General features: G+C 40.6%; 1 protein-coding gene across 1 annotated transcript in view; it reads right to left on the bottom strand.

Annotated features, from left to right (window-relative positions):
* Nucleotides 1-22,326, bottom strand: part of ATP8B2 (ATPase phospholipid transporting 8B2) — a gene marked incomplete in the record, with an annotated part of 2,601,455 nt that overhangs the window by 973,951 nt on the left and 1,605,178 nt on the right. The window contains 1 exon segment of the mRNA XM_044080643.1: nt 549-737. Within this exon segment, the coding sequence (XP_043936578.1) occupies nt 549-737 (189 nt within the window).

The raw sequence follows: 22,326 nt of genomic DNA, 5'->3' as shown, positions 1-22,326 counted from the left end.
GACCTACACACCATCTACTATTCAGCTGCAACTTGAATGGCAGCCCTTCTCGCAGCAAAGTACAGTATAAAGTAAGCAACAAAAAAGGAAGAGAACCAATGAGCAACAGCTATAAATTCAAGCCAGTCATGCTGAGTTACACAGAAACAGTCGTAATTAAATTAATCTCGCTAGAATAACCACTACTCTGTCAAAGATGGTCCCCACACCAGGCCAAAAAAGGCCATTTAAACATCAATTAAGTAAAATAAAACAAACAGTATGGAAATGGAAGAAATAACTAAGTACAATTCATAAAAGAAAAAACAGACTCCAGAGTCTTCTGATGTGGCAGAAGCCCAGAAAACAATTTTATAGATTCCTCAGTGAGTGCAGAAAGGTGCAGGTCTCTGTGGTCTTACTAGATTTTTTTTTGGTGAAAGCAATTAACTAGTGAATCTTAGCATAAGGCTGGAAACATACAGTTTCTACTTATAAGACAATTCTCAATTACATACTGGATAGACTGCAAGCAACATTTATGAAACCACAGACTGCTTACTGCTTACCAATCACTGACATCCGCTTCCTGATATTATTGAAATCCAAGATGGCAAGGAGCTCGTAAGTAATAGGCTTCCCCATCTCATGGACAGTTATGGTCTTTGGGGTGCGGAAACGAAATACAAAACCAAAATTACGGGCAGCAGTTACCAATGCCCCTTCATCAGGTGACTGGGCTTTGTAATATAGTTGTCCTAAGGAGGAAGAAAAAAGGGCAAAACATACTAGTCATTGCGCTTTACAAAACAAAGACATACTAATGCTGCTTTACCAGTACTCATTACTAGAGAATAATGTAATCTCAGCATCATAAAAGAATACAGCCAGAATTCATACCCAGTTTACATTCACTTTTTTGAAGAAATGCAGCTGCATTGCCTTTACATCATTACCTGGTTATTTAGCATGTAATGCCATAGATAAAGGTACCTTACTGGCTCAGCTAGAATATGGTCTCACTCTAACTGCAGCCTCTAAAAGAAATCCATCCACCATTCACTCCATCTGAAATGCCACATGCAGATTTACGACCATCTCCCCACGCAATGAACAACACTGCAAAACCATTGAAAAAGTTAACTGGCTGACAGTGAAACAATGTGCTGACTTTCTACTTGCTTCTCAATTATTTAAACATCAAGAATGACACCTTACCCCAACTAGATTCAAGATTATTCAGAAGTACACGGACATACAACCTTAGAGAACTTAATCACTCAGGTCTTCTCCCCCAAATAAGGCTTTGCTGCACAGACCATGGTCTCTCAGTCCTTGGTCCCAAAATATGGTAATCTCTTCTTTTCTTAAAGATCATTACAAGTACCCCATTTTCCAATCAGAAATAAAAACATATTTCATGATGCCAAGAAAATGTTTGTTGTCTCTCTAGTCATTAAACAACCTCCTCCTACTTGTCTGCCCTCTACATACATTGCTCTGACTCTACTTTTCATTGTGATTACTTCAGCAAGCCAACTCTGCCTTCCACTCTATACATAATGCATGCATATACTATTCTTTGTCATTCTGTTGATGTCATTTATCTACGGTCTTTATACCTCCAAGCCACCTCTGATATTAGCTTTCTATATGACACATGTATACATTGCATTTTGTCATTTCTTCAGTACATAAAGTCATGTATCTATTTGTTTACCCCATGCAGATATGAATAGGTCCAGTGGGATCAGTGCTTCAAAAGAAAATACAATGCCTAGCTAAACTACGTACACACATTGCTTTCCCAGTACAGAATCACACAATACAGGCATGTATAAATATCCTTCACTACATAAATGCTCTCATATATTACGCTATAAACATTCCTCACATGGGGAAAAACTCTCACCTTGTCAGATGAGCTGTGAGGGGACCCACCTCCTGGGAGGTCTGCCATTAGACTATCTACTCACCCCCATTCAGCTTTTCTTCTATGAAGTATCAACATCAGGCAGTGTGCATGCCTTCTTCCAGTGCATATCACTGCAAAATGCATTGCACAGGACAGCACGCCCAGTCTCTGACCAAACAATTCACCATCACCCACACTGCCAGCAAATAAAAAAAAAATTTCTTCTCACAATGTTAACAGGGATTTCTAAAGATATACTGTCCTAACTTACAAGGAAAATCCAACAGCAGCAGGCCATTCTAAAGGGGAAAGGTAAAAAGGTAAACTCCACCTGATAAGATAATAACACACAGCTGTTTTTTGGGACCCAACAGACATCTCAAAGATCTACTGAATTTAGATTTCAGAAATCGATGTTAGGCCACCTATGGATAAAACATGTCTGTCTTTAGAGACTCTGTGCTCAAAGATCTACATTTAAAACATACCAGTCCAGAGTGTTGAACCACAATTTGTCTGTGGCAGAACAACTAGCTTTAAAGCAACTACAGGACAATAAGGTGATTTTGCCAGCTGTGGTAGTTATGGATGTTACAACATACGATTCTGAAGCCTACAGGCAACTGAAGTATGCCAGATATTACATGCACATACCCCTAGACCCGTCACTGAGATTCAAAAAGGAAATTGATGACTTTATCCAACTGGCAGTAGAGGAAGGAATCATTTCTGATTCTGTGGCTCAACAATTAAGAGTTGCAGATCCATCTAGACATTATCTCTATCTACTCCCTTCTTCTTCGAGCTGCTCCCGTTAGGGGTCGCCACAGTGGATCATCTGTTTCCATTTCTTCCTGTCCTCTGCATCTTGCTCTGTCACACCAACCACCTGCATGTCCTCTCTTCAGCACATCCATAAACCTTATCTTAGGCCTTCCTCTTTTCCTGTTACCTGGCAGTTTCATCCTTAGCATCTTTTTCCCAATATACTCTGCATCCCTCCTCAGCACATGTCCAAACCAACGTAATCTTGCCTCTCTGGTTTTGTCTCCAAACCTTCCAACCTGGGCTGAACCTCTAATAAACTTATTCCTAATCCTGTCCACCCTTGTCACACCCAGTGCAAATCTTATCTTTAACTCTGCCACATCCAGCTCTGACTCCTGCCTTTTTGTCAATGCCACTGTCTCCAACCTATATAACATAGCTGGTCTCACTATCCTCTTGTAGACCTTCCCTTTCATTCTTTCTGGTACTCGTCTGTCACAAATTACTCCTGACACTCTTCTCCACCCATTCCACCCTGCCTGTACTCTCTTCTTCACCTCTCTTCCACACTCACCACTACTCTGAACTGTTGATCCCAAGTATTTAAACTTATCCACCTTCGCCACCTCTACTCCCCTGCATCCTCATTATTCCTCTATCCTCCCTCTCATTCACACACATATATTCTGTCTTAGTCCTGCTGACCTTCATTCCTCTTCTCTCTAAAGCATATCTCCACCTCTCCAGGGTATCCTCCACTTGTTCACTACTCTCACTACAGATCACAATGTCATCTGCAAATATCATAGTCCACGGGACTCCTGTCTGATCTCGTCTGTCAACCTGTCCATCACCATTGCAAATAAGAAAGGGCTCAGAGCTGATCCTTGATGTAATCCTACCTCCACCTTAATCTCTATCTACTCTTTAAAAAGATTTACACAGACCACCAGGGAGACCTATTGTTTAGGGAATAGGCTCACTTACTGAGCCATTGTCAGCCTTTTTAACAGCCCATTTAAAATGTTTATTAGGACTGATTCGGTCTCGAATCCAAGATATGACAATTTTTAAAAATTATAGCTGACACACAACTGGATCCCCATTGGTTACTCTGTACATTAGATGTGACTGCACTGTATACAAATATTCCTCATTGGACTGGATTACAAGCCCTACAATATTGGCTAAACAAAGCAGATATATATCCGCTCGGGTTCAACACTTTGTTGGTATGCATGGCAGAGCATGTGTTAACAAAATATGTTTTTTATTTTTGAGATGAATATTTTTGGCAAATACAAGGTATGGCAATAGGGGCTTCTTTTGCCCCATATATGCTGATCTGTTCATGGGTTACATCGAAGAACATCTTATTTATGATAATAATCATAACATCTACTTGGGGATTGGATTGTTGGATGGTATGATGGGCAGACGAACTACTTTTATCTGAGTTTGTTGAATATTTAAATGACAACAAATGGGGGATTGAATTTACATTAAATTGCGACATCAAACAAATTAATTTTTTAGATATCACGGTTATTAGAAATGGAGATCACACCTTAGACTTGCATGTCTTTCGAAAATATTCTCAATATAATAATCTTTTACATGCCACGAGTTTACATCCTGGGCATACAATTAAGAACATCCCCAAGTCACAATTTTTACGGATCAAATGGATTTGTTCCACTTCGGACAGCTATGAGGTCTATAGACAGGACTTAACTCATAGATTTCAAGCCAGGGGTATAAGACTAATGATATTTTTTCTGCTGACATATGGGCTACCAAACAGGATAGATTTAAGTTATTAGAATACCAACAAAAAAATAGTTCGAATGATGATGTTGTTAGGTTTGTTACCACATATGGGCGAAATATTAATATGATTAGGGACACCATCAGTCAAAATTGGAACATTCTATTAGCTCATGAAGAATTGAGAAATATATTAGGTTCCAGGTGTCAATTTTCATATAGCAGGTGACGTACCTTAGGATCTTATTTTAGTCAATATAAACATCAGATTGGTATAAATCAACATCAATTAAAAATGACTGGAGACAAACTGATCAGTTCTCATCATACCTCTTAACCTGTAAACATCAAAAATCTGGATAAGGCCCATGAAAAATTGGTACAAATATGTATGCTGATTAACATCTAATTTGCATACATAATTACGCAACCCCACCCACTCCAATGGAATTGTGGGCTGCCAACTTTCAAACTGAAGAACAGACAACCAAAATATGGCACCAGAATCCCCCCTAAAGCCATTCCAATGTCCCATTACCTGGCGATTTCGCCCCATTTACCATAAACCCTAATGTGTGCATACTGCTTTACTTCTACAATGATTATTTGGATTTTATTTTTACATTTTGCAGCACAACAATGCACAAACACTAACAGACATCTGCTAAACAAAGCAATACTGTCTCAATAAAAATAGACTTGGCATTAAAACTTCTCTGCCCTTGAAACTCACACTCATTGAAATAGCACTTAAACCCACACCATATCCAAAGAAAATCCATCTGGCCAGTGGTGGATAAAGATTACATTTGGGCCATTTTCAAATCATTGGCCCCTTGCACACAAAACAAGGAACATACATGTGTTCTTTTCTTTGATACACCTTCCTGACTTTAAGTTATATTCCTTGTATAATACAATACATCTGTTAGACAGAGTGCATTTTAAATTTGTTTGAACATTTTTCCAGTAGGCTGTACTGTAGGCAATGAAACAAAATGCATGAACCAATAATGGCAACACTGCCCAATTCGGAACATCTCCATCATAAAAGTCTACTTCTACACCCACACTATAAATAGAATGACAGTAATGTAAGCCATAGGCATCTTGCACAGCTTCTCGTACTTATTTTCAACTTCAGTTTTTTTTTTTTTTTTGGGGGGGGGGGGGGGCAAAGGGTCAAAAACCAGGGACACATTTTAAACATTGCTTGTATAATTTTGGAAAGTTGCTACAATAAAATGTTGTGTTACCACCATGCATGTCACTGGCAAGTCTTGAACCCAGGACCCTATGCACTAGTCAGAGCAACATACCACTATGCCAAATCAGCAGTTTCCTGAAAAAACGAAGACTGAAACTTAATGGCTATCATTTAGTGAATTCAGTTCACACTTCTCACCATAGCTCTCAACCTCTTAGCACAAAAAACCTTGACAAACAAAGCCAATAATGGGGGAATACAAATTCAGTTCTCACTTCTCACCATAGCTCTCAACTCTTAGAACAAAAAACCTGGACAAAGCTCGCAAGAGGTGGTGGCTAAGGACTTACCAGGGACACATTTTAAACATTGCTTGCATAATTTTGGAAAGTTGCTAGAAAAAAATGTTGTGTTACCACCATGCATTTCACTGACAAGTCTTGAACCCAGGACCCTATGCGCTACAGTCAGAGCAACATACCACTATGCCAAATCAGCAGTTTCCTAAAAAATAGGAAGATTGAAACTTAATTGCTATAATTTAGTGCATTCAGTTCTCACTTCTCAGCATAGCTCTCAACTCTTAGCACAAAAAACCTGGACAAACAATAAAGCCAATAATGGGGGAATGCAAATTCTGTTCTCACTTCTCACCATAGCTCTTCTCAACTCTTAGCACAACAAATCTGGGCAAAGCTCAGAAATGGTGGTGGCTAGGGACTTTAGGCTCTTTTTACCCTGCCTGAAATACCTCTAGCCACCAGGTGTATTACATGGGGGCATTTTCTCTCACACACACACACAGACCTCCTTACTTGAGTCCACTTGATTCGATTATTCCCCAAACATGCTGCTGTTAATCCAAAACGGAATCCACATGGATTCCAATGAACGAGTGCTGCTGCTCCAAAACAGAATCAAATGAAGGAGTGCTGTTAAATGATTTCCCCGAATGAGTACTGCTGTAATCCAAAACAATGTCCCACTCGCATTTGCAGCCAGACCAGCCGGAAATGATGATGTAAGCTCCTTGAGCTCAATTCCAACTAGCTGGTAGCCCTGACAGAGCTGACATCATCGCACACATGATGACGTCAGCTCCGACAGCTTGGTATTTGAAAAACTTAAAAAAATAAACATAAAACCAACAAAAAAAATCAGAAATAAAGGGGTGCCACTCAAGAATCATGGCACCCCTTCAATTTGAGACCCCAAAACTTGGTAAAAACCGAGTATGGTTGGGAGGTATGGTTCTTATCCTTGTGTCCACTGTTCATTTTGTAAGCATATGCTGAAATCTAAGCAGTTTACCAGCAAAAATACTAGTCAGGTCTATGACATTAAGTTTTTTGCTAACTGTAGCACAGATTGGTTGATTTATTTAGCTACATGCTTTTGTTCAGCTTTTTACATTGGCCAAAACTCACGTCCATTGAGAAGTCAGGATGTCTGAACATTTTAGTGACATCTGTAACAAACGACCTTCTGATGCCCTATATAGACATACCATTAAGCATCCAACTGCTAGATTACATTTTTTAATTATAGATAAAACACTGGGAGACAGGGGCAGTAAGATGGGCTGGCATGATTTACTGAATAAGAAAGAAAAAAGGTGGATCATAAAACTGGGTGGTCTTTTTCCCCCTGGTTTGAATGACCAATTATAAGTGCAATTGATGGGATTTTGGGTCTGACTGGTTGGAGCAATTGATTGTTTCTTATATATACTAATAAGCACTGAGTATTGTTGTATTTGTCACAGAGGAAGGCATTATTGCCGAAACCGATATGACTAAACTTTCTCTGTTTGGGGTGCCACAATAAATAGAATTTACATTCACTCTTTTGGTGCTGGCCTGTTTTTTGGAAATTGAGCATAACTGGCCACAACTATAAACTGTTTCAATGCAAGTCTCACTACTACGGTATCATTCAAAATGTTTGATAATTTTCTGATGGCAAACATCTGGCCACGGAGCCTGACTTCCACAGCTTTGGATATCTCCAGAGTAGAGACATTCTCTTCCCAACACCAAAGTCGTCAGAAGAAAGGTCAGTAGAAAACAAAGAGCAGCCCATGCTATATTTAGCTGTGTGTGTGTGTGTGTGTGTGTGTGTGTGTGTGTGTGTGTGTGTAGGTAGAATTTTCACTAACTAATTAGCCTGCACAGTCTTGCCATAAAGGTTAGCCCTAATCAGGCCAAGAGGTGAAGTTCTGTCATAAATGGGAGAGAACAGGTAACAGAAATAAGACATTGAATCCCTTTTCTAGTACAATCACTGCATAACAGAAGAAGTTTGCAAGCAAGGGGAGACTGCCTGTACACTGGTGATTCTTCCAATTGAACAGCTGATCTTATGATGAGTAAGTTCACAAAATGGTTTTATGTTCAATGGAGGGATTACTGCTGCAGTACAATTAACAGTGCTTAGGAAGAACATTAGAGCAGCATGCAACCTGGCCACAGACCCACGCATGCACTCGCAACTTTTGCCCTACTTCTTGCCTGCACATCTAGTTTATAATGTTGACAGAAGGAGCATGGGGTCGGACCAAGTGGCTGGTTCACTTGGGCAATTTGTTTCTAAAGAACACAAATGTGGTAGCTACTGCCTTAGATGAGAAAGTCTTAGCCAGCCCCTGCATTTTCTCTCCATGGTCCATTCATTCATCTATCCACCCAACCACACCTTTTTCCAGTTTTGCACATGGGGTCAGGGTGTCACTTCAACAGTGACAATCATCTAGAGAAAATGTTCACACTGCCAAGTAGCTAGCCCTGCCACTGTGGTTCCATTCTCACCATGGGGATTACAGCAAAAAGCAAAGTCAGTTAACCATTCAGAAAAAGTTTGATGGAAGACTGTTCTGCTCTGCATTCCTTGCATGAACAGCATAAAAAGTTGTTCTGTTTGCCTGAGCTGTTTTGTTCAATCAGTAGAATACCTCAGCTGCCTGTATACATCCATCTAGTGCAGATGTCTTTTTCCCCTTGTTGTGCCATTTAGGGTACACGACTGGTAGTTAAAAGGCTTGATTTAAGACTAGCTTTAAGATCCCTGAGGCATAGAAGAGGGGTTAGCCCCCAAGAACCCCTACGTGTGTATAACAGTGAGGTCTACTGTAAAATGTGTCGCTGAAAGGCTTGGTTTAAAGCACAACTCTCAATGTCTTTGAATAATTCTGTTTTTTGGGGGGAGGGTGCAAAGACTCAACATTAGAGACAATTTTAATTATTACCCTTATTCACTTAAAGTTAACTGAACAGGTGTTGTATCAACGTGCATTCTTTCAACAGTAAGTAGGAAACTCTAATGACCAGCATTATTGATTGAAGGTAACCCTCAGAGTTTAAAAAACAACAAAAATCTTGTGAGGCAAGGGGCAAATGTATGAGGCAATCTTGGGGACAGCTGAGAGACACAGTATCAAACCTAACTCTGAGACCACGTTAAATATAGAGGAGGATGTAGTCTTAAGGACAACTGCAACCTGTCCTTCTGAAAGACACTGTGGGGTTCTTCATACATCAAAGCTGGAAATTCTGACATTATGCTAGCAGGAATAGTACTCTCCAGGATACATATCAGAATTGAAGCAGTGCTGACTGGTTCAAAATATGGATAACGTGTCACCTCTCCTTAATATAAAGTTAATGTCCCAAGGAAGTAGAACTAGTCTCCTGGTAGGTTTAAAGTGAAATTCCCCCTGCAAAAGCTGCCTGACAGTGGTAGCCAGTCCACTGATGAAAACACAAATTATATGTCTGTATCACTGGTGACCTGGGTTTGGAAATGGACCCACTGCACAAGAATGAGTAGGGATAAAGGCTGAAGCACCTCACGATCAGTTCTACTACCTTGGGGAAGAATGTGTGGCTCATCATGACCCATACAACACCTGATGGAAAACAGGACACTCACAAGCATCCACTTGTAGAAAAATCAGAGGCAGACATGCAGTGCACGAATAGTACGCTCATGTTACTCCCAGCCAAACCTTCACCTTCCGGGATTATGACTGGGCAGTCACAGCGTGATGGCTCCTGCCAGCTGTCCACCTCTCATTTGATATTTCATGTCCTAGTCCTAGGATTGAGAAGCCTAAAGGTTCTGCCATCTCCAAGAAGGTTGGAGTTCTGGTATTGTTATTGAGGTTTTGAAAACCTGAAGCTTCTGAATGGAAATCGTGGTACAGTGCAGATTGGGAAATTTACCCTTTTCCTCATTGTAGTGCGATCTTGGAGTTTGTATAAGTTGCAGAAGAGCATGGCCCCCTGCAAAAATGTAAAAAAAGGTAGATTTTTTTTTTTATGTTAAGAGTTTTCAGAAACTCAATCATGTGGTCTCAACTGTATGAATTTTGAGTTTCTGAAAACTTAATCATCTGACACAGACCCCACAGAGGCACCCGAGTGGATTTTAGGATTATGTTGGAGGTCAACAGTGATTGAGAAGTAGAAGTATATTTAAAAAAAAAAAAAAAGCTTGACTGTAGAAATTAATGTCAGTTTTCTCCAGGATGAAGGCAAAAGCTGTATTGGTTGGAAGGTATACTTTTACAGACGAATATACCAGACCCTTATCAAACAAGGTTGTCATGTATCGCAAAGCATCCTGGACTGACACTGTTGTAGGATAACATGGGTTACCTGACAAGCTAAGAACAAAATTGTTTCTATTTTGCCAAATAACACTTTGGTGACAGGTTCCTTACAATAAATGCATTATTTCATTTGGAAGGGAGTCTTAAGATGTGAGAGGAGTCTCTTTAGATCTAATATACTACACCTATCTTTTACCATTGAGATAGGAGTGTGTATGAAGGAAAAGTGGTGCGTTCCTCCCCTCATCTACTGTGATATTTGAAAGTAAAAAGGTTACAATGGCCAAAATGAAGCTATTCAAATGAGATTTTTCTCTTCCACCTGCCTAAAAATGCATCCTAAGGAGCAACGGAAATAAAGAGTGGCATACAGCATTTAGTGGCCAGGCATCCTTGCATTGGTATGTGGAACAGAACTTCCTAAGTTGATGATTCAGAAGAGAAGCAAACAACTGTCTCTCTGGGATTCTAGTATGCAGAGTCAGAAGGTGGAAAAACACTGGGGTCTAGTTTCCATTCATGAAGACTGGAAGAGGACATGATCAGCTAGTCACCAATGAGCTGCGATCCACTGGATACAACAGACACACTGCACATGTAGATTATGCTATAGGGCCAGATTCCAGGCACTCATGGTTGGCCTGTAGAAACTGTATCCAATGAGTTTTCACTAGTCTGTTGATAAACCATATGACTGTCCTACTGTCTGCATTAACTTGTAGCACTCCTCAGTTCCACATGAGTTTAAAAATTTGAATTGAAGTTTGGGATCCAAGGTGGTGGTGGTGGTGGGGGGGTCATATGAAATGCATACCTGGACTGACTAAGCACAAGGGATGCCCACCACTTGATCTCCTTTTGAATGGTAGGTTTGATGGATGTTATCTTCTCCAGTGGATGAAGTTATTATAATAGGGTCCTCAGGTACCACTGGATCTTCAGGTGCAGCCTGGAAAGGGAACTATGAAGATGGCCACTGCCATATTTCAGGATGCCTTCAAGATGGTCCTTTCTTTCATACATGCCTTCTCTGCTACGAATAAGGAGAAAAATATCAGAAGAAATAGCTTGTCCAGATAGTGAAAAAAATTCAACTCCCTCATGTCCATGACTACTCTGAGGAAAACCTTTCTGTGTTAAGGCACAAGGCCCGACTTAAAAGAAAAAGATGAACTACTGATGGAAATGCTCTGACTGTTCAAGCATGAGGCTCACAGGTTATTACTAAGATGTTGACTGGACAGATCATCTGTGGCTTAATTACCACAAAATTCCACTACTTATACTTATTCCCCCTTTCCATGATAGAGAGTGGCTAGTCCTGGACTGATTTACTGTTCCCCTTTCATTCCTCTACGTTGTTTGAGGAGTATGAAGGAGCTTTTTGCTTAAAACAAACAGGAAGTCTATTCCAGAGGTAAAGAACTCTGAGCAAGGTTATCTATTCCAACAGCAAGGTCTTATGTTACAGTGAAGGTTTACATCTTTTGAGAATGTCTCACAGGTGTGGGCCATTTCAGCCTTATAAGCAAGGTAGCGGCAAACTCTTAGAGTAGTCTGTACATTAGAGAAAAAAAATAAATAAAAAGAAAGCTTTAAGGAAATCTGTATAGCTCATGGAAATCATGCCCCTGATCCTCTTGGTTGTGTCTTTCGGCTTTTCCCGGTTAGGGGTCGTCACAGCAGAACTCCGGTCCGCTATTGATTGGCAGTAGATCTTTACGTGCTGAGTTGCCGGCCCTGACGCACAACCTTCAACTAAGGTACGCTCATTCATACATGTCTCCACACAGAAGACGCTCTTAGCTGAGAATCAAACAGGACAACGTCTTACTGTGAGGCGAAAACGCTACCGCAGCACCACCACTGCCCCCTGATCCTCTTGGTGAGGAACCATTTTTCCTTCCATGCTGGGTCATGTGTTTGGACCAATACATTCCAAAGACATTATAATCTGCCATGGGTCAAACACAGGAGGAAGAGAGAGAGAACTTTCTTGGACCAATAAGCTACAGCTTTGATGATCAAGTAGGTATGGAAAGAGGACACCCTGACTATGGTAGATACATGGAGGTCTACCAAAATGCCCAGATCCCAAAGGAGCAAGCCAGTTTTCAGGTAACAACATTTAAGCAGTGTGTGTGCTCTAGTGCTTTTGTTTACTAAGGGACAAAATATCATGACTTTTACCATTTAGCTTTAGGTTATGGTCTTGGCATCATAGGTTTGTGTGTGTTAAGCCCTCTTGGAGGATTCTAAGAGCTCTCTGGAGAATTTATAACAGCTCCATGTTGGCTATCATTTGCAAATGTTGTCAGCCACAGACCTTTAGTATCAGCATTAACCTCAAAGACATAACTGTCAGATAGAAACAGCACCAGCAATGATCCCTAGGAAATCCCATTAGTAACAAGACTTTTACAGGACAATATGCCCCGATTCTGACTGACTGGGGTCTGTCAGGGAGTCAGTTCACATGAGGAGTTACATTTAGTTTGATTGGTTTATTGATAACACCAGAATGTAGAACAGTATTAAAGGCCTCGGTCAGGTAAGTGGCATGTATAAATCCATCCCCATCCAATGCCTCACTGACTTCTTCACAGAAGTATTCTTAGTAAGGAGGTTCTTCCTTTCACAAATCCAAAATGGTTTGGATCTAGGGATTGTAAGCTACCAATATCATTGTTTATGATTTTCTTAATGGTGCACTCCATTACTTTACAAATAAGGCTAGGAAGGCAAACTGGTTTGTAGTTGTCAGGATCAAAGGAAGGTTCACCCTTGTGGAATGGGTAGACCACAGCCATTTTCTACACCCCTGGCACAAAGCTAGCTGCAAGATAGAAGCTGAATAGATACAGCAACCAGTTGAGACGGTGCTGCCTACTGATAAGAAAACAAGTATTGCTAGGATGTTTACACATTTCTATAGAAGGGATTGCTAAGGAGTGGGTTAAAATGAAATTTAAAAAGATGGTACAAAGGAGAGAAAGATATATGGAAGTAGAAATAGGAATTTAGAGGGATTATCAAATATTAAAGACAGAATCACATTTATTTTCAGGTAAGCGCTTTCACCACCGAGTGTGGCTTCATCAGACCATATACAAACAAAAATGCATAAACAGCCAAACACTTCCATATATACATATCACCTCCCCCTCATTAAGTTCAAATATTTGTTGTAGCAAACCATTTCACTACAAAACGCCCCCTAAATACTGAGTCATAAATTGTCAATTTGTACACATCAAAACAACAAACTACCTATCTAGTTGCTTTTACACAGATCGCAACACAGTAATAAAAATTGCGACACAATAATAAACATTTTGCCAAATAATAAAATCAAACTATCAAGCACTCATTTCACTTTAAAATGCAAGTTATCCATAGCAATATTTCATTTTGTATGCATTTGTGAAACCACTTTTATTATTTTATTATCTGGATAATATGCATGAGATTAGAAACGTCACTGTTAAGCAAGTATTTTTTTATTACAACCCCCAGGGCACAAAGTCTATTAGTACAATGACTTCAGCAACAGAAAATATAAAGAGGTGTTGTCAAACTTAGGGAAACTATGATTAGAAAAATAACCAAAGACTAGAGAGGGCATTAAAGATATTGTGGAAATTATATGAAAATATCTTATAGGAATGGAAGAAACCAAGAAAAGATACAAATGGAAGTATATATAGAAGACTTGAATGTGCCAAGGTTAGAAGGCTGAAGAATTAATGGCTACGATGGGAGAGGATGAACTGAAAAGTGTGATGTAGAAGCCATCATGGGAAAGTTTCCAGGAACTGATAATAATCCTGTGGAAGTTTGGAGGGAAAAAGTGATAAAGATTTGGAAGGTTTTGTTTAATATTTAAGGAGGGACAGTACCAGCATCTTGGAAGAAATATGTCATAATTATACTGCTCAAAGAGGGCAAAGACCCTGTAAATCCAACTTCATATTAGACAAATTTCAGTTCTGAAGTATGATTATAAATCTTTTTGTCTATATAAGGTAAAAGAATGGGCAAAGTGTTGACAAACTGACAGATGTATATCAATTTGGTTTTCTCAAGGGGAGACAAACATTTGACAACATTAATAGAAGAATGATTCAGACAGAAGCAGTGCAACAAGGCCCCACTACTGTTTGTGAGTCAGAAGCAGGGAAGGCTTTTTATACAGTTAGCTGTAGAAAGCGAGAGTGGGTCAGAGGTAATCATCCAGGTGGGAGGGTTCCCTTTTGACAAGCTGTATTTGAACAGAGGAACCAGGAGGGGATATCCTCTGACTCCTTTGCTGTTTGCCTTACACTTGAAGTCACTTATAAAAGAAAATAAGGGACTCACAAATTCGAGGATATAACTGAAAATAAGCCTCATCTGCAGATGATATTTTCTACTTGATAAATAGTGAAAAATCTCCACGTTGTGGAACATTTTGAGATAGTTGAGGATATGAAATAAACAAAGATAAAAACAATAGCTACAGCTGCAAAGTATGTTCCCATACATGAATTGGTTCAGCAATATCGATACTTATGGGGACACAAGACAAAGTACTTTGGCATTTAGACTAAACAGGATTCCAGCTAAACTAATACAAAAATTGAGAAGCTGGAAGCTCTTGAATATGTATGTGGATAGTTATGTGCAAGCACTGAAAATATTTCTAGTCCTTTCAAAATTTTACACAGGTCAGGTAATATTTTTGATCAACCAGAGAAGAAACTGTGGATCATAATTAATAAAGAACTGAAGGAATTTACTTGGGAGGGAAAGAGGGCAGGCGTTAAGTGGAATAGGTTTTGCCCCGTAGCACAAGGTAGTTTAGGATATCACATTTAAAGGGATACTTCAGAGCTAAACAGTCAAAGCTCACACACAACACAAGCAGAAAATGACAAATCAAAAGTGGAAAGGAACTGTGTTAAAACAGGGGCAGAGTACGATTTTGGATGCATGTCCCTAAGAACGATAATCATACAGAATATTATATTTGCAAAGTAGGAGAAAACGTTTTGAGAACTAAGCAAACACAGGAATGGAAAAGAAGACTTTACTAACAGGGAAGACTGCAAGTAGGGGTGTAGAAAGCAGGCATGAGGGAGCCAAAATTTATTGGATAAGTTTAGCAAAGGCACCAAGATATTGGGCACAGCTAACTATGGAGGGGAAATTCAGAGTGGCATGATGCCAAGCACAAGTCTGAAATGCATGTCAGGGATTGCTAACAGAGTGTAGGCAAAGAGAAAATAATATGGGAGAGTTAAATGGAAGACCAGCTCTGGTTCAGTTTACAGTTCAGTCTAGAAGACGAGCTGTGGTTAAAAAGGGATAATTAGATCATATAAAATAATGTAGGATAACTATAAGAATCAACCAAAAGAGGTTAGAAGACACTGTGAAATAAGAATGTAAAGGAAGTATACAAAGAAACAATGGGAGAATATGTGTTTGGCTCTCAAGTATGTAACAAAATCCAAAAGATTTAGGATTTTTACAAAGACATATTTGCATAAAGTACAGTTGTGTAAAATCTTACTGTAACAGTAGATGTCCTTCTCTTCATTGCTGCAGTAATCTTTATAATAGGGATCCCCTGCCAAGGGCAGCCCACTGTCCGGCCAGTATACGAAAGCCTTTTGGTTGTAAAGGGTATGCCGTATGTCACATGTGTGCTCCCAGCACATGGCATACAGCATAAAGTGACATCCGTACGTACCATCCTCAGAAATGAAAAGCTCCAGTAGGAACAACAGTCAAAGGATATAGCAGGTAACAAGCACATCCAGAAGGAAAAAAGACCAGGGAGAGACCGAATACTGCAACACTGAAGTGAAGGACATCTACTGTTATAGTAATATTTTACATAACTGTATTATGTGCTTCCATATCACACTTGCAGTATTCTTTACAACAGGGAGAGTGCAAAAGCTCAGAAAGAAGATTGGGAGGAGGAAGGGCCAGTGGAGTCCTCTAGGAAGACAAGGAAAAGAGCCCAGGCAAAGCCAGATCTGGCCTTAGAAATCACATCCAACTTATAGTGTTTAGTAAAGGTACGCAGAAAAGTACAGATTGCTGCCTCAAGAATAGAATTAATATCCAAACCCTTGAAAAAAGCACCAGAAGTTGTCACAGCCCTAGTGGAATGAGCCTCAGAGGAAGGAAGGCCCTTCCCATGTAAAGAATAGCAAAAATAAATGGTTTTAGATTCTTTAGATATCCAAGAAGAAATGGTTTGCTTGGAAACAGCCAATCCTAAAGACCTAGGATGAATAGAAACAAAAATCTGTTCAGATTTACGAAAACTTTAGTCTTATCCACATGATATCTGAGCTGTCTATGCAAATCCGAGGTGTGCAAAACCTTCTCACTAGCAGACTGTGGAGAAGGGAAAAACATAGGCAAATGAATAGACATTAACAGAACTCATTAACTACCCTAGGCATAAAAGGAGGATTAGTACGAAGGGACATCCTGTCCTTATGGAAAACTAAAAAATGAGGAGCAGCCATAAGGCCTTCCTTCCAGTTCAGACACCCATCTGGCAGATGTAAGTGCCAAAAGAAGAACAATCTTCCAAGAACAATGCAGTAAGGAAGCTGAAGCAGCAAGCTCAAAAGAAGACCAAGTCAATTCTTCTAAAACAAAATTAAGGTCTCAAAGGAGGGACAGGCTTCCTAGGAGGCCAAATGTGAATGCCCTTAAGAAACTGGCCTCAAATCTAGAGGCTACAGGGAGAGTCAAAGGCAGACAAGCAGAGACAGCTGACAGGTGGGCCTTAACAGAAGAACATGCCAACCCAGCATTGAACAATTCACACAAATATGAGAGAACCAAAGGAACATCCACATTAAGTGGATCTAGGTTATGAGAAAGACCTCAAAAGAAAAACTCTTTTATTAATAAGTAGGATTTCCTAGTAGCGGGTTTCCTGGCCTCCTGGAGGAACCAAAGCATATCCTCAGAAAAAAACGATGTCTGTAGGGGATCAAAACCCTTTCACCCACAATGTCAGTTGAACAGCGGATAGGTGGGAATGGATGAGAGATCCCTTGTCTTGTGTGAATAAGGTCTACTCTGAGAGGTAACTTGTGATGACTGCACTTGACAAGATACAGGAGAGGGAAATCAATGCTGTCTGGGCCAAAAAGGAGTCACCAGCAAGATTTTGGGAGAATCCTATTTTATCTTGATCAGGACTTCTCTCAGAATTAAACAAAAGGGAGGGAAGGCATAAAGAAACATCCCCTTCAAAGAAAAATAAGGGGCGTCCATCTTTTAGGCCAGAGGGTACGGGACTCTGGCACAAAACAGTGGAAGCTGTCTGTTCAGAGAGAAGGCAAAGAGATCTACTTGAGGAGTACCTCACTGGTGGACAATGTCCAGAAACTCAGCCTTGTGAAGCATGCACTCTTTGGATAGTGTTATGGACCTGCTCAGAGAATCTGCCACTGTGTTCCCATGAGGAAATGTAAACTGCCTAAAGGTTCACTTGATACTGGACAGCCAGCTCCCAAACCTGAAGGACTAACCTGCATTGGAGATAAGACCTTGCCCTCCCTAACCTACTGACATACCACATCACTGTGGCATGAATCTTGAATGGAATCTTGAGGGACACTGGAAGAAAGGAGAATGAAAAGCCTGAAGAGCTCTCATCTCTGACACTGATGTGACCTTTCGTTTGTCAAAGCAAAAAAGGGCCCTGTACCTTCAAAGGGCTGAATGAGGCCCCCCCTCATCACATGTCCAAGGTATCTGTGAAAAGTTCCTGAGAGCGGACTGGAGGTTGAAAAGGAAGCCATCGGTTGAGGGACAACTGATGAATCCACCACTGAAGTCCTAGCCTGAGGCAGAGAAGTAGAGGGTCTAGAAAACCTAAAGGATGAGAATGTTAAAGCCAAACTAACTTCAGAAACCACCGAAGCAATTTCATGTGGAGCTTGGCTAGGGAAGCATATGAATGGTGGAAGCCATGTAACCCAGAGCCTCAAAAATTCTCTGGCTGTGACTGAAGCCAGAGGAAGAAGGGACTGAAAGAAAGGAATGAGTGCCAAGACATTGGAAGAGGCAGGTATGCATCCTGCAACCCAGAAAAACATGATCCTGAGAAGGAGTCAGGAAATGACTTCTGAAAATTTACAGTAAACCCAGTCTTTGCAAGACAGAAATGATAAAGTGTACATGCTGAAATAAGATCTCTTGAGAAGAGGCCTGAATAAACAGGTCATCCAGGTGGGAAAGCCCTGTATCCCCCCTAGCCTGCAGAAAGGAATCACAGGATTGGTGAAGTAGAGGGGACAAATGGCAAAGGAGATAATTGAAAATGCCAGAAAACAACAGAGAAATGTAAAAACTTCCTGAAAAGGGAATGAATAGGAATGTGTAGATAAGCATCTGTGAGACCCAGGGAAACTAGAAAAGCCTGAGGAAGTAGTAGAGGAAACAAGGTTTGAAGGGATAGTGTCCGAAAGGAAGTGACCTTCAAAAAGTTGTTTAGCTAAGAAAGATCCAGAATGGGAATCCAGGTACCTTCTTTCCTGGGGACCAAGAACATTCTGGAGTAAAAAACTCTTCCCCTCTCTGAGGAGTTGGGACTTCTTGAATTGCTTCTTAAGCAAATAGGCCCTAAAGCACCTCTGAAAAAAAGCAGTTGTTCCGGAGCAGGCTGAGGAATGCCCAAATTGGGGGTGGTGGGGATTTCCAAACCATTTAATAACCCTGGTGAATTATGGAAAGGTGCAAAAAACATTTTCCATCACCGTATAAGTTGAAACAAACCTCAGACCCTTATTGAGCACCTCCTTTCAGCCACAGTCAATGTGGATGTTGAAACGTTATATATGATGGATGTGGAGTTTATCTGGGTGCCATCAAATGAATCAATGCATTTAATGTGGTGACCTCGCCGAGAATGTGCACGTCCAGCCTTTCTGGTACCAAAGGGTTTTTCTTTAGGCTGCTGGTAACTCACTACAATTATTAGCATCCGCGTTAGTAGCAGATGAAGATTCTTCCACTGATGACCCCCACGGGAGGATGTTTAAGTATCAGCCGTGGCCTCTTTTTGCAGTCTTTATTAAAACCAGAATCCCTGGATTGTATTCTTTATCCATGTTAAATTTAACTGATTTATGAATGTTAAAAGCCTTGCCAACAACATAATCTGCACTGTTCGAAAGGGAGGTGCTCAATAAGGGGACTAGGGTTTATTCCAACTTGTACGGTGATGGAAGATGTTTTTTTGCAGCTATCCTGTATTGGATTCAATATTTTGCAATAAATTAGTCATTGCATCCACCGTTTATTGTCCTGGTCGTTTCTGTTTTTATTTTCCACTTTTTGTATTTTGGCCTTGCACTTTTGCCATACGTGCACACCACAGAGGTCTTTGGAATTATGGAAAGAACCCATGAATCTTTGGTGTCCTGTACCCAAATAGGAATGGACAGGGAAAGACGCAGATTAAGAGGAATGTGACTGAGAAGAACAGGATAGTCAGGCAGCACCTAGTTTGTCAGGAAAAGGAGGCTTCTGAGTAGCAGGAGTTTGGGTAGTTGGTCTTCCTCCCTGTTTACCTTTGGGGGGAGGATGAGAATGTCTAAACACAAAGGCAGGCTTAGTAGGATAATTCCTCTGAAACATGGGCACAGAAAAAACAAAAATATGCTTTATCTTCTGTAAGGCCTTCCCTTTTTCTTGCATGGACAAACAACTCTGCAACAGCAGCACCAAACAAATGCTCATTATCCACAGCAGCAACCATCAGTTTAGCCTTGATATCGTCAGATAAAGGCTAGTCTGAGACAGGAACACCCCCTCAAAACAGTTCCAAAAGCAGCTGCCTTAGACGAAGCATCAGCTTCATTTAATAGAATGGTGAGATACTTGGGAAGATGTCCTAAGCAAAGCAAGAGAGGAGTCCTTCTCTCCAGAATCAGGGAGATCAAAAATAGCTTGACAGGATTGAGAGAGAAGAGCCAAAACGTACCTAGTCAAATGTGTCTGATAGTTACCATCTTTAAAGACTAGGGTAGCAAAAGTATACACCTTCTTACCAAGTATCTCCATGGTTCTGCTATCCTTATCAAACAGCACCAATTTAGTGGAAGGCAATAATTTGTAAGGCTTATTAGAAGAGACAGACACCACAGAGGGGTCAGCAGAGGGACACCATTAAAGAAACCTGCAGTCCTCAGGCACTTTACAAAATCTATCAGGTTTTTTGGGAGCAGGGGTTGGGAGTCAGGAGCCTAGGAAGCAGTGGAAAGGCATCCAGCAAGGCTGTAAGAACAGGAAGAACAGCAAACAGTCTAGGGTACTCCATTTGTAGACGCTCATAGTACCTGTTCTGTACATCAGACACTTAAGCACAGTCCCATTTGAAAAATTCCATCATTCTGGAAACAGCATCACCAAGAGAAATCTCCTCAACTGGAGAGTCAGGACTGATGGACTTTTCTCCCTCAAAACCATAGTCAAGTGGCAAAGGGCTCTAGGAGGAATAAGGCAAGGATTTTTTGTCAGAATCAGCATCCTCCTCAGAAGAGGAATCCTGCTTCATGGGTCTCTTAAGAGGGGTAGAAGACCAGGGGGAGCAGGCACAAAAAGAACCTGTGTAAGCTTGAGAGCCATAAGAGCATTAAACAGGCCTTGAGTGATATTTTGCCATTCACTCTGAGGATCTTATAGAGTAGGTGAAATGCGTTTATTTTTTGCTTCTTTTTGAGTGGGACATCAGCCTTAAAAAAATTTGGAGGCTCTGACCCCTGATGGCACTCTAATGGTATTCAGAACCTCTTCCCTTACTAAAATTTGAGGAACACCCCTAGACCCTTCAGTAATAACCAGCCATGGTTCCCCCCTGTACATCAAAGGACGACATCTACAAAACCTCCATGGGCATGCATCCATGCCAGCCTCTGAAGCGGTCAAGGCAGAAGTATCCAAGAAAAACTGGATGATCCTCCGGGCTTTCACCAACCTCAAGAGAGATGTCCAGTGGAGGTGGTACAGCTAAAGAATCAGACCAGACTTTCTTGGCCTTTTTCTTTGCAGACAGATGGCCCTTGGGGCGGGAAGATCCTTCCATGGTATCCTTAGCCAACAATTTAAGTTGTTGGTTCTCTAAGTAAATCGCGACGGAAGAAAGCTGACCCTGCAATGTCTTAGGGATAAAGGACTGACAAATCTTACAAGATGTACTGTCATGGGAAGTGCCTAAACAGAACAAGCACTGCTCACGACGATCCTTATAGCTGCCTGTGCCCCCATATATGCCAACTGTGTTATGTCATACTAGGAACAGGAATATATATTCCATCGTATATTTATGGCCCACATTACGCATTACACGAGATTCCTGGATGATATTTTTATCGTTTGGGAAGGGCCAAAGGATGTGTTGGAAAAATTTCTTGTATACATCAATCAGACGGTGGAATTTTTAAATTCACCTATGAATATAGCCCTGAGATGATATCCTATTTAGATGTGAAGTTAAGGACTGATAGAAGGAATAAGTGTTTGGTGTCAGGGATACATAGAAAAGCTACCTTCAAATTCTTATTTGGAATACCATAGCTGGCACCATTACCACCAAAAAAAATCTATAGTAAAACGGCAGTTGGTAAGGGCGGCCAGGGTGGTTAGTGATGAGTTGGAGTTTCTTAGTGAAACGGACTATATTAATAGGTTTATTCACAAAGAAAGGTTACCCTGAATCCTTGTGTACGTTAGTCAAAGAAGAAATAAGAAAAAGGAATGAAGGTTTTTATAGATCCATTTTAACAGGAACTGCAACAATAATAATGGATAGGAATGTGCAAAGGTATAGTGGACTGAATAATGATGGAAAGGAAAAGGAAACTAGTTTGATGTTCATTACTACATTTAATCAGGATGTGGAATGGGTTACCCAGGTCATTCAAAAAAACTGGGGGCTGTTGCAGTTGGATAGGAATGTTGAACACAAATTGGGAAGAGCCCCGAAATTTGTCTCTAGGAAGGACAGATCCTTTAAAGACATTTTAGAGATAAGTAGTGAGATGGGACCCCATGGCATCA

Source organism: Protopterus annectens, chromosome 8.part0 (genome assembly GCF_019279795.1).
Source record: "Protopterus annectens isolate FY-2018-M chromosome 8.part0, PAN1.0, whole genome shotgun sequence".
In the NCBI taxonomy this organism is placed as follows: Eukaryota; Metazoa; Chordata; order Ceratodontiformes; family Protopteridae; genus Protopterus; species Protopterus annectens.
Note: the sequence above shows the minus strand (reverse complement) of the source record. Positions and strands in the feature narration are given on the sequence as shown.